The 13,928-nt window shown below is 46.6% G+C and overlaps 1 protein-coding gene across 1 annotated transcript in view; it reads left to right on the forward strand.

The window, feature by feature from the left end:
• LOC137639886 (UBX domain-containing protein 7) overlaps window positions 1-13,928 on the forward strand; it is an 80,438-nt gene that overhangs the window by 50,580 nt on the left and 15,930 nt on the right. The window contains exon 7 of the mRNA XM_068372149.1: window positions 9,331-9,798. Within this exon, the coding sequence (XP_068228250.1) occupies window positions 9,331-9,798 (468 nt within the window). The remainder of the gene's footprint in view (window positions 1-9,330; window positions 9,799-13,928) is intronic.

Consider the following 13,928-nt stretch of genomic DNA (forward strand, 5'->3'; position numbering starts at 1 on the left):
GGCGGTGAAAGGGTACCGCTCAACCTTAGGCATGGCCCTTAGGCTGAAAGATCTTTAGTCTTTGTTGGAGTTGGTTCTCCTCATACGAAGTTATGAGCTCACTTACCCGCCAGTTGGAAGTTAGACCTCTTCCTTGGAACGCGGTTCACGTCCTTCGGTCCCTGAAGGGTGCTCCTTATGAACCATTACGCCAGGCAACAGATCGCCATCTCACTTTGAAGACGGTGTTCCTACTCGCATTAGCTTTAGCCAAGAGAGTTAGTGAACTTCATGGTCTATCCTATGATATTGCCCATTCAAGGGGATGGGGGGAGGTGACACTCAGCTTCGTCCCTGAGTATTGCTAAGACTGGAAATCTAGGGGTAGTGGATCCTAGATTTGGGCCCTTTCAGATTGGGAGTCTTTGTTCTGTAACCTCCAGATTAACTGATACTTTTCCGAGTGAGGAGTTTGAGGTATTACGTTGAACATACTGCAGTGGCTCTCCCCCGAGTGTCAGGACTTTTTGTCAGCACGAGGAAGGTCAAGAGGAGGGTCACAAAGAAGACCATCTTAGCATGGATTCGTAGGGTAATTGACCATGCAGTGAATCTCAACCCTCTTCCTGCTCGTCGACCTAGAGCTCATGAAGTCAGGGGCGTAAGCATGTCCCTGATGTTTAAACATAACTACTCTGTGGCACAGGTACTACAAGCAGGCGTATAGAAGTGTCAGACGACCTTCACCGCCCACTACCTGCAAGACGTGCCCCACAGGATTATGGAGTCGTTCTCCATTGGTCCTGTGGTGGCTGCACAAAAAGTTGTTTAAATGCCTCAGGCTCCTTGATGGATAAGTAACAGGTGATAGTTGAGGGCATAGGTTACCCAGGATTAGTTTGGGATGAATATGTAAGAATGACTAGCTTTTTCTTTCTTGCATCCTCCCCTCTCTTGGGGAACAGTACTATGGGTCTTCTGCACATTGGCCTCCCTTAGTATAGATTTCCTATTTGTCTACGTCCCCGATACTCCTCACAAGGGGGGTTATTAAGAAACGTCTATGTTTGATATCAACATTTCTATTTAGCTTGGAATATTCTTACCTAGATAGTCACTTTGCTAGTTAACTATACAGTACATGCTTTGGACGAGGTGTCATGGTTTTTCTCAGTTACAGGCCAAGCCTCTACGTGAAAACATTAGGTCAATAGCCAAGCCAGTGGTTGGACTTCCAACCTCCTAATGGGTGAGTAATCTCTAATAGATTGGGTAAGGTTTGTAGAATGTCGGAACAAATGACAAATTTGAGAGTAATTTGTATTTTTCCTAATGACGCAGACCTGTAGCTATTTATACAAATTGTTTCCCTTAAGTCCTGTCCGGAGCTCATGACGTCAGGGGCATTGTCGCGTCTCTGGCATTCAAACGAAACTACTCTGTGGCGCAGGTACTACAAGCAGGCGTGTGGAAGCATCAGACAACCTTCACTGCCCACTACCTGCAAGACGTAACCCACAGGAACATGGAAACTTTTTCCATTGGTCCTGTGGTGGCTGCACAACAACTGGTTTAACACCCCAAGCTCCTTGATGGACAAGTAGCAGAAGGTTGAGGGCAAAGGTTTCCCAGGATTAGTGTGAATGAATGACTAAGAATGACTGGCTTTCTTTTCTTCATCTTCCCTCTTTTGGGGAATCAGCACCCAGGGTCTTCTGCAAAGCTGACCTCGACTGCCTGCAGGTAAACCATTGTTCCCTGTGTAACCTGGTGTTGTTTCATTACTCCTTGTGTCCCCATACCCTAATGAGGGGTGTATTGGGTATGTATTGGTAACCTCTGAAGATTCCTATGACTCTGAAGAACTCTTACCTAGACAGTCACATTGCTAGTATCACAAGCACACAGATTGTGTAGGCCGCGGAACCATGCATAGCACGGTTTTAGCGAGGTGTAGGGTTTCCACCAATTATGTACAAAACACATACATGTATAGGGGAAAACCCTGGGTCAAAGCCAAAAAGCCAGTTGGCAAGGACCTCCACCCTCCTAAATAGTAAGGCATCCCTTATAAATACTGTAGTGTTAGTTTGTATTTAGTGATGGAACAAAGGACAAATTTGGAAGTAATTTGTGTTTTTCCTAACGATACAAACTTGTAGCTAGCACCGGTCCCCCTTGAAGCCTTACCTCCAAGCAAAGTGGTTTCACAGCCCAGGTGTGTGAGTGAGCATGGTAGCTACTGGGCTACTACCCCCCACCCCCCACCCCCCACTAACTAGCAAGTGGGTGGTTAACCCTTGCTAAAAATATTTTGTCTTTCAGCTTCGGTAATATACCCTATAAATAGCTACAGGTTTGTATCGTTATGAAAAAAACAAATTATATCCAAATTCGTCATATTACTTACAAATTCGTCATTTTTCAATATTAAACTTACCCGATAATCATGTAGCTGTCAACTCCGTTGCCCGACAGAATTCTATGGAGGGATACGCCAGCTATCACAATACTAGAAGGGGGTGTACTTACCAGCGCCACCTGTGGCCAGGTACTCAAGTACTTCTTGTTGACACCTCCTCAATTATTCCTCTGTCGTGCTTCCGGCAAGACGTTCTGGGATACGCTTATGTTCTTGGAGTATTTTCACGACTTTGGTGAAGTATTTCTCTTTGATTTCGGCTGTCGCTTTACTGGAAACTTCTATATTAGCTTAGTTAGCTTTTGGAATTAATTTGATTAATTATGGTGACGAAGAGAGTATGAACTCTCTTTCACTTTTTAATGGCCGACCCTTCCCTTAGACGGAAGTGTTGGTGTCTAAGAGAGTATAGACTCTCTTTCTTAATTTTGCTTAACAAAAGTTATAGATTTATTTTATATCTCTCCGCCTCTTATAGGCCTCTTCGATTAACTTCCTTTTATTATAAACTTATTAAAATTAATTTTTATATTTGTTTATATTCGACCTTCCTAATAGTAGGCGGTCTTTTCTTGGTACCGAAGTTAATTAACATTGAGCCCGTCATTTTGGTTTTACCTGTTAACATATTATGCTATTTTAATGTCTTTGAAAGAATTTCTTTGATAGTCTCGTACTGTTTTCAAAGTTGAACTAACGTTTTGTTTTGTCTCTGCAGTTGTTGATGTTCAGAACGTTCAACTTGCGCTCTATCGTTACGATAGAGAGAGAATATTCACGGTTTCACGTTGCAGTAAGAGTAACCGTGTCTAGCGTTTTGTTCATTCTTTCTTAACTTAATGGTTTTAATCCTAATAAAGGAACTTTTCATTTTGGGAAATATTTCAGTTTTTTCCTTTAACAATAATATGTTTTAACGATATATATGATTGGGCTCTTCTCTCAGGTTCTAAGTCAAGAGAGAGAGAGAGAGAGAGAGATAGAGACGGAGGGAGAAAGAGGAGGATAAACGTTTCATTCAAGCGAGTAACGTTGTTATCGTTTTTGCTCTTCTCCCTAGTCTCTTTAGGGGAAGAAGGTAAACGTTTCTAGAGTGATCTAGTGTTTAGTCTCTTTCCAGCCACTGAATTATTTATCTTTCATTAGATTTTTCTGTTACATTGTAATTCTGTTTTCGCAATTACTAACTTTTGAGAAAGGATAGAATTGCGTGTTTCAGGTACAAACCACTTAAAGTTTCGAGTTCAGTGAAATAAGTGCAAACAGAAAATCAAAGTGATAAGTGATTAGCGCAAAGTGTGTCAGTGTTGTGCGTGAGGGTACTTCTGTGCGCGCCAGTCGTCCTCCCAGTCCGGGACCTCTTGCAAGCTCCCAAGCCCAGGGGAGAAGCAATGTCGAAGGGCAGAAGGGTTCAGCAGGCCTTGATCGGCGCACAGAAGTATCCTCGGTGGTTGTGGGCGTGTCTTACCGAGACCGTCACTCCCACCCGCAGACGATTGAGCCCTTATTTTGCTCGTCTGCAGAAGAAATTTAGGGGAGAAAACGCTGGTCTCAGGTCTCAAGACCTCTTAAACGTAAAGTCCAGACCTATGCCAGACGTACGAAGTTAGAGTTCAACAACCCGGATGCAGTCATTGGGTTAGCTCTGACTCTCCTCAGTCATCAGTTGAATGCACTCCGCCTAAGAGGAGTAAGGTTCTGCCACAACAGAGCTCGACTGTTAAGGCTTTACCTCAGCCTACTGTAGTTTCTGCCGACCCCAAGTGGACTCTACTACAGTCCATGCAAGCACAGCTTTCGGACTTGATGCGTGAGTGTCGGGCTGAGAGTGTTGCGCCTCCGCCTCCGCCTACACTCCCTCCGCCTGCGCTCGCTCCGCCTGATCGCAGTACCACCTGCCAGGCGTACGATGTTGAGCCACGTTCTGAGTTTGCTGTTCCCAGTGGTGTTCAGCCTCCGCCTTCCTTAAGGCAACCTTTACAATGGGATCAGGAGGATTATACCTCTCTTCCTCCGCCTCCACTTGCTGCTCCACCAGTGATGCAACACTCGGTTGAGGTACAACAACCTCTCCCGTCCATGAGTCAGTCTCCTCAGCTCTCGCTGCAGCGAGCTCAACCCTCCTCAAGGCAAGCACCTCAACACCTTAGCCTTGCGCCTCAGGAGCCTCAACTTGCGAGATTTTTACTGCGTTCTGCGCAGCCACTACCTTTTCGCTCTCAGCTCACACCGCAGGAACCTCAACTCGTTCCTCAGGAACTTGCTACTGCGCATCCGCCAACCACTCAGCAAGCGCAACCCTTGAGTTCAGCCACTCATGCCAGGAGTCAGCCTCCTCCACCCATGCGCCTACCTTCTGCTACTTCCTTTGATCAGCCTTTGCAGACTGAGCCTCAGGTGTTCCCTCAACAGAGTCTTGAAGAGGAAACCACAACTATTGTTGTTCCAGCTCGTTCTGACTCTGCTGTTCAGCATACCTTACCTCCATTTTCAAACCTTATGATAATGGAGGTTATTTGTATTATGTACTTATAAAAATATATTTGTATTCCTGGCAATATATTTTTAACAATATCGCAAAATATGGCAAAAATATGAATCATGAGTTATGAATGTAAGGTATATATTATGTTGATATTAAAACCCCATGCAAGCATGCATAAAGCACTCTAGCACTGGTCATGGAATTTCTGAGAAATGTTAAACGCCATGCACACGCTCTGCTTACCTTACATGCTCTGCTTACAGCATGCTCTGCATACTACATGCTCTGCATACAGCATGCTCTGCATTCAGCATGCTCTGCATACAACATGCTCTACATACAGCATGCTCTGCATACAGCATGCTCTGCATACAACATGCTCTGCATACAGCATGCTCTGCATACAACATGCTCTGCATACAGCATGCTCTGCATTCAGCATGCTCTGCATACAACATGCTCTGCATACAGCATGCTCTGCATTCAGCATGCTCTGCATACAACATGCTCTACATACAGCATGCTCTGCATACAGCATACTCTGCATACAGCATACTCTGCATACAACATGCTCTGCATACCTTACCGCATGCTTCTCAGTCACACATCTTTGGTTGTTGCCAACTCACTAGACTGTCAAGCAGTTTCATAACGTTGCCTTCTAGTCTGCTGCTTTTGCACCAGTGAACCCTCACTGAGAGAACTTAGCTTTTCTAGGATATGGTCCCTGTAGATGAGAAAGTTCTTTTCTCCCTCCTTCTGATATTCCCTTGAGGACTCTGTCATTTGGAGGGAGCCTTTAGCTGCATAGCCTCCTATGGACTTTTATTTAAGCATAACATGCTTCCAGGGAAGGTAATGGTTCCACTTCAGTCGCTAATCCCGTCTGTTACCACACCTGCTCCCATAGACCTTGAGCTGTGCTACAAGACATGCAGTCCAAGCTTAGTCCTTGTTAGAGGATTTTTTGTTTACGGAGTCAATGTGTCACGGGGAAGACGTTCAACAACCAACAGAAGTGACTTGCTGTGACGCAGTGCGGCAACCTCAGCAACCCGATAAGGAGTTTGTCTGTACGACCCAGACAGTCTAGACAGATTCGGGTTGTCACTGTACTTCCTCGCTTGCCCATGATTGACAGTTCACAGACTGTGCAGCAGTACCATGATCTTGTGTCCGGCTCCGTCAGACGACTGGCTTTTAAGAGCTCCCACAAGTCGTCGCTGTCTGGAGATTTTCAAATGGACTATGGATCTGACCAAGGAACTGGGCCTCCTGGTCAATTTTGAGGAGTCTCAGCTCGTCCCATCCCAGACCATTGTCTCCTTGGGTATGGATCTTCAGAGTCGAGCTTTTCGGACTTTTCCGTCGGCCCCAAGGATCTTCCAAGCCCTAGAATGCATCCAGAGCATGCTGAGAAGGAACCGATGCTCAGTCAGGTAGTGGATGAGTCTAACAGGGACACTTTCATCGCTGGCCCTGTTCATCGTGTTAGGGAGACTCCACCTCCCCCCCCTTCAGTATCATCTAGCTGCTCACTGGATAAAGGACATGACGCTAGAGACGGTCTCAGTTCCTGTTTCCGAAGAGAGGAGGTCTTCTCTCGCGTGGTGTAAGAACAGCTTTCTTCTCAAGGAAGTCTACCTTTGGCTGTTCAGAAACACGACCGCCGTCTCCTCTCGGACGCATCAGACACGGGCTGGGGTGCGACTTTGGACGGACAAGAATGCTCGGGAACATGGAATCAGGAGCAAAGGACACTTCACATCAATTGCAAAGAGTTGTTGGCGATTATTCTGGCCTTGATAAACTTCAAGTCCCTCCAGCTTAACAAAGTGGTGGAGGTGGACTCTGACAACACCACAGCCCTGGCTTACATCTTCAAGCAGGGAGGGACTCTTTCGTGGAAGTTGTTCTAGATCGCAAGGGACCTACTCATCTGGTCTAAAGATCGAAAGCTAACTGGTAACGAGGTTCATTCAGGGCGGTATGAATGTCATGGCAGATCACCTCAGACGGAAGGGTCAGGTCATCCCCACAGAGTGGACCCTTCTCAAGAATGTTTGCAGCAGACTTTGGGCCCTGTGGGGTCAGCCAACCATAGATCTGTTCACTACCTCGATAACCTAGAGACCTGTTGTATTGTTCTCCGATTCCAGACCCAGCAGCAGTTCACGTGGATGCTTTTCTGCTGGATTGGTTCCATCTCGACCTGTATGCATTCCCGCCGTTCAAGATTGTCAACAGGGTACTTCAGAAGTTCTCCTCTCACAAAGGGACACGGCTGACGTTGGTTGGCTCCGCTCTGGCCCGCGAGAGAATGGTTCTTAGAGGTACTGCAATGGCTGGTCGACATTCCCAGGACTCTTCCTCTAAGAGTGAACCTTCTAAGTCTACCTCTCGTAAAGAAGGTACACCCAATCCTCCACGCTCTTCGTCTGACTGCCTTCAGACTTTCGAAAGACTCTCAAGAGCTAGGGGCTTTTCGAAGGAGGCAGCCAGAGCGATTGCCAAAGCAAGGAGAACATCCACTCTCAGAATCTATCAGTCTATAGGGGAAGTCTTCCGTAGCTGGTACAAGACCAATGCAGTTTCCTCAACCAGTACCACTGTAACCCAGATTGCTGACTTCCTGTTATATCTAAGGAAAGTAAGATCCCTTTCAGCTCCTACGATCAAGGGTTACAGAAGTATGTTGGCAGCGGTTTTCCGCCACAGAGGCTTGGATCTTTCCACCAACAAAGATCTACAGGACCTCCCTAGGTCTTTTGAGACCTCAAAGGAACGTCGGTTGTCCACTCCAGGCTGGAATCTAGACGTGGTCCTAAGGTTCCTTATGTCATCAAGATTTGAACCTCTCCAATCAGCCTCTTTTTAGGACCTCACATTAAAAACTCTTTTCCTCGTGTGCTTGACAACAGCTAAAAGAGTAAGTGAGATCCACGCCTTCAGCAGGATCATTGTTTTCACATCTGAAACGGCTACATGTTCCTTGCAGCTCGGTTTTTGCTAAACGAGCTTCCTTCACGTCCTTGACCTAAGTCGTTCGAGATCCCAAGCCTGTCCAACTTGGTGGGGAATGATCTGAAGAGAGTACTTTGCCCAGTTAGAGCTCTTAGGTACTATCTAAAAAGGTCTTAACCTTTACAAGGACAATCAGAAGCCTTATAGTGTGCTATCAAGAAACCTTCTTTTCCAAGTTCTAAGAACTCAGTTTCTTACTATTCAGGCTTCTGATTAGAGAAACACATTCTCATCTGAAGGAAGAAGACCTTGCTTTGCTGAAGGTAAGGACACATGAAGTGGGAGCTGTGGCTACTTCAGTGGCCTTCAAACAGAGCCATTCTCTGCAGAGTGTTATGGATGCAACCTATTGGAGAAGCAAGTCAGTGTTCGCATCATTCTATCTCAAAGATGTCCAGTCTCTTTACGAGTACTGCTACACCCTGGGACCATTCGTAGCAACGAATGCAGTAGTAGGCGAGGGCTCAGCCACTACATTCCCATAATCCCATAACCTTTTAACCTTTCTCTTGAATACTTTTTATGGGTTGTACGGTCGGCTAAGAAGCCTTCCACATCCTTGTTGATTTGGCGGGTGGTCAATTCTTTCTTGAGAAGCGCCGAGGTTAAAGGTTGTGATGAGGTCCTTTAGTATGGGTTGCAGCCCTGTATACTTTAGCACCTTTGAGTTGATTCAGCCTCCCAAGAGGAACGCTGCGCTCAGTAAGGAAGACGATCTTATTAAAGGCAGAGTAACGGTTCAAGTCGACTTCCTTACCAGGTACTTATTATTTCATTGTTATTGTGGATAACTGATTATATGAAATACGGGATACTTAGCTATCCTTTAATCTTGTACACTGGTTTTCACCCACCCCCCTGGGTGTGAATCAGCTACATGATTATCGGGTAAGTTTAATATTGAAAAATGTTATTTTTATTAGTAAAATAAATTTTTGAATATACTTACCCGATAATCATGATTTAATCGACCCTCCCTTCCTCCCCATAGAGAACCAGTGGACCGAGGAATAATTGAGGAGGTGTCAACAAGAAGTACTTGAGTACCTGGCCACAGGTGGCGCTGGTAAGTACACCCCCTTCTAGTATTGTGATAGCTGGCGTATCCCTCCATAGAATTCTGTCGGGCAACGGAGTTGACAGCTACATGATTATCGGGTAAGTATATTCAAAAATTTATTTTACTAATAAAAATAACATGTTTCTTCATCACATTTGATTCCTTAACAGGTAGTACATGTAAATGATTGCACGAGTAATTTATGTGAAAGATGTTTTGAAACAACTTGAGAATCAAATTATTTGGTTCAAGGAGTACAGTACTATATTGTATTTGATGCTTAGCTGTGATTTATAACTTTTATACTATACATAATTGTGATTGTTTTGTAAACTTCTTAGGAATTCTATTACTTTATAGGACTCAAATGATAGTATTCTTGAAGCCGATGAAGCCTCCCAAATAGAAGCAGCCATCAAAGCTTCCCTGGCAGAGACAGAAAACAAGGATTTTGCTGCAAAGAGTCACCCCGAGAAGGTGCCAGAGGACAATGAAGACGAAGATGATGCAGATGGTTTAGAAACATTCGACTCGGATGTTGATATCGATTACTCTATTGCAGTAAATAAAGTGGAAGAAAAAGTTAAAAGAACTTTTGAGGGAGAAAGAAAATTGTATGTTAAAACTATTAAAAACAGTGAAGAGAATGGGACAACTAACAGTAATGGTGATAGTGAACAAACTAATTCCTGTTGGTCTTCCTGTAGTAACGAAAGTGATTGGGAGTCATTTCTTGGCTCTTCCAGTGATCCAGAATCCAAGCTAATGCTCAGGCTTCCTGATGGTTCAAGAGACATTGTTTCTATGCCTTGTTCTTCAAAGTTGATGGTATGTGGATTTTTATATTTTTAATGTAATTTTTTAGTAGTTGCTCAAGTTATTTTGTCATTATGAAGTAATGTTTGGTATTTCCCCAAGAATAAATGTTCATGTTTTGGAAATATTGTATATGTTTTTATGAAATTGTTAATAAGATACAGTGAATTTAGTATAGTAGCACCTTGGTTTAACGGACAGATTAGGGATCTACTTTTACCATAAAAGCCAAAATTTTAAGCACAAAATTTCACCTATCTTCAAATTCAGCCATTCGAGACATTTACATTCACATAAAGAGATATTGTATTATAATAAGTTTAATGTTCAGTTTTTCAATATTAATCTTACCCGGTGATCATGTAGCTGCAGCTCTGCTGCCCGACAGAAAAAACCTACGGGCGGGATACGCCAGCGATCGCTATACAGGTGGGGGTGTACAACAACAGCGCCATCTGTCGAGTAGGTACTCCAGTACTTCTTGTCAACAAAGAACCAATTTTCTCTCTGTCGTGCCACCGGCAAGACCTACTTGATACGCTGTTGTTTCTGGAGTTGATTTTCACGCTATTTGGTGATGTATTCTCTCTAGTTATTAGCTTTCGCTGTACAGGAGTTATCATCAATACCTTATCAAGCTTTATTGATTAGATTTTGGATTATTTGTTGACGACTTGGATAGATTTTGGATTTCCCCCTTTGACTAATTCAAGATGTCTGACCCTACTCAAGTCCCCAAGTACAGGCAGTGTAGCGCTAGGGACTGTTCTAGGCGTCTTCCGAAGGCCTCTATAGATCCTCACACCGTTTGTTCCAATTGTAGGGGTAAAGCCTGTCAATTGGAAGATCGATGTGAGGAATGCGCTGGGCTTTCGGAATTCGATTTTCAAGAATTCCTTAAGAATGCACGTAGGCTAGAGAAGGATAGGATCAGGAGGAGTTCGTCTCGCTCTTTTGATTTTTCCTCTCCCCATGCCCCACAACCTATTCCTTCCCCTGTAGTGGTTACACCCGACCCTTCTACTAGCTCTCAGCAACCCTCGATGGCGGACATGATGCGTGCCATTCAGGCTCTTGGTGACAGAGTTGAGTCATTAGCGAATGACCGCAATCAACTCTTGGCCGACGTCAAAGAGTTGAAGGAGAAAAGTGCAGTGGGAAGTGTAGTGAGTGCAAGTGCTGTGAAAAGTGTCAGTGTTACGCATGAGGGTGCATCTGTTCGTGCCAGTCGTCCTCCCAGTCCGGGACCTCTTGCAAGCTCCCAAGCCCAGGGGAGAAGCAATGTCGAAGGACCAAAGGGTTCGACAGGCCTTGATCAGCGTACAGATGTACCCTCCGTGGTTGCGGACGTATCTTGCAGAGATCGTCCCACCCACAAACAGACGAGTGAGCCCATTCATTCCTCGTCTGCGGAAGAAGTTTCTCGTCAGAAACGCTGGACCAAGGTCTCACGACCTCTCAAGCGCAAGGTCCCTTCCGAGCGAGTCCAACGGCCCAGGTGTAGCCACTGGGTCAGTTCGGACTCGCCGCAGTCTTCCAAAGACTGCACACCTCCCAAGAGAGGTAGAGTGGTTCCGCAGCAGGCAATCACTCCGTCTGTTGCCGCACCAACCGCTGTAGACCCTAAGTGGTCTTTGCTGCAGTCTATGCAGACTCAGCTAGCTTCCTTCATGCAGGAGTATCGTGCTGAGAAGGTTGACACTGCACCCGTTAACCTACAACCTGCCACGGTTGTGCGCTCAGCTGACACTGCGGCTGCCTGCTCCCACACTCCGGCTGTGAGAGCTCCACCACCGATGCGTAGTCGACCCTGCCAGACGCATGTTGACGTTAGCCGACGTGCGGCACCCTCCGTTGACATGCGTGAGCTACCGCATCAGCAGTGGGAAGGTGCTGTCAAGCTGCCGTGTTTTGACGCAATGCGGCAGTCTCTGCAACCCACGGCAGTCCCCACCACGCACCACCACTCCGCTTTTGTTGTTGCCAGCTCTCAGACTGACCAGCAGCGGCATGATGTTGGATCCAGTGCAGCTACGCATGCACCCGTGCTGCCGGATTCAGCTGTTCAGCTTTCTTCTCCTCCTTTGCCGCTTCCTCCTCAGCATTCGGATGAAGGAATCTCTGATGACGACGAAGCTGCGCATTTGGACGATCAACACTCCGACATAGATGAACCCAAGACTACGCCTCCCTCCTTAGACTTTAGGAAAGTCCTTGCCCTGTTTAAGGAGTTGTATCCGGACCAGTTTGTGTCTGCAGCCCCACGCTCACCTCCCTCTGAGTTCGCTTTAGGCATGCAGTCAGCAACTCCTGCCTTTACGAAGCTCGTACTCGCGCGCTCATCCAAGAGAGCTTTAAGGGTACTGGGAGAGTGGTTGCAGGCCAAGAAGCAACTTGGGAAGACATCCTTCATCTTCCCCCCCGACCAAGCTTGCTTCCAAATCTAGCGTCTGGTATGCCACGGGAGAAGTTCTCGGCTTGGGAGTTCCTGCCTCTGCCCAGGGCGACTTCTCAAGTCTGGTAGACTCTCCCCGCAGACTGGCTATGAGACGCTCCAAGATTTGCTGGACCTTTTCGGACATGGACCATCTTTTGAAGGGAGTTTTCCGTGCGTTTGAGATCTTCAACTTCCTGGACTGGTGTTTGGGAGCGTTGAGCAGAAAGACCTCCCCTTCGGATAAGGACTCTGCCATGCTCATCATGTCATGCATGGACAAAGCCATTCGGGATGGGTCTGGCGAGCTTGCGGCTTCTTTCGTGTCTGGAGTTCTTAAGAAGCGAGATCACCTTTGCTCCTTCTTGTCGGCAGGGATCACACCATGTCAGAAGTCAGAGCTGATGTTTGCTCCGCTATCCAAGTGTCTCTTTCCTGAAGAGCTGATCAAGGGGGTTGCCGCCTCGTTGATCCAGAAAGACACCCATGACCTGGTGGCGTCATCCGCACGTAAAGTCACAGCTTTACCTTCCGTGCCTAGACCTAGGATGGACACACCAGCGTGTAGGTTCATTCCGCCCTTTCGTGGCAGAACCTCCAGCAGAGGAGGTACCCGTGCCGATAGTCAACGTGGCAAAAAGAAGAAGGGTTCCAAGTCCTCAAAAGGCAGAGTCTGACTGCCATCTTCTCCAGACAGCAGTGGGAGCCAGGCTCAAGAACTACTGGCAGGCCTGGGAGAACAGGGGTGCAGACGCACAGTCTGTGAAGTTGCTCAGAGAGGGGTACAGGATTCCATTCTTGCGCAAGCCCCCTCTAGCAACAACTCCCATCGACCTCTCTCCCAGGTACAGAGAGGAGGACAAGAGGCTAGCTTTACAGCAAGAGGTGTCTCTCTTGCTACAAAAGGGAGCGGTAGTCATAGTCCGGGACCATCAATCCCCGGGCTTCTACAACCGTCTCTTCTTAGTAGCGAAGAAGACAGGAGGGTGGAGACCGGTGCTGGACGTCAGTGCTCTAAATGTCTTTGTCACCAAGCAGACGTTCACCATGGAGACGACGAAGTCGGTGCTAGCATCGGTCAGGAAGGAAGACTGGATGGTCTCGTTAGACCTAAAGGACGCGTACTTTCACGTCCCCATCCACCCAGATTCCCAACCTTTCCTAAGGTTCGTCTTTGGGAAGGTGGTTTACCAGTTCCAAGCCCTGTGCTTTGGCCTAAGCACGGCACCTCTAGTGTTTACCAAACTGATGAGGAATATTGCCAAATTCCTGCATTTAGCAGACATCAGAGCCTCCCTCTATTTGGACGACTGGCTTTTAAGAGCTGCGTCAAGTCGTCGCTGTCTGGAGAATCTCTAATGGACTATGGATCTGACCAAGGAATTGGGTCTCCTGGTCAATATAGAAAAGTCCCAACTCGTCCCATCCCAAACTATAGTCTATCTAGGTATGGAGATTCAGAGTCAAGCTTTTCGGGCTTTTCCGTCGGGCCCCCAGAATCAGTCAAGCCCAAGAATGCATCCAGAGCATGCTGAAAAGGAACCGATGTTCAGTCAGACAGTGGATGAGTCTAATAGGGACGCTTTCATCGCTGGACCAGTTCATCGCGTTAGGGAGACTCCACCTCCGACCCCTTCAGTATCACCTAGCTGCTCACTGGAGAAAGGACATGACGCTAGAAGCGGTCTCAGTTCCTATATCCGAAGAG

This window comes from Palaemon carinicauda, chromosome 4, assembly GCF_036898095.1.
Source record: "Palaemon carinicauda isolate YSFRI2023 chromosome 4, ASM3689809v2, whole genome shotgun sequence".
Lineage (NCBI taxonomy): Eukaryota > Metazoa > Arthropoda > Malacostraca > Decapoda > Palaemonidae > Palaemon > Palaemon carinicauda.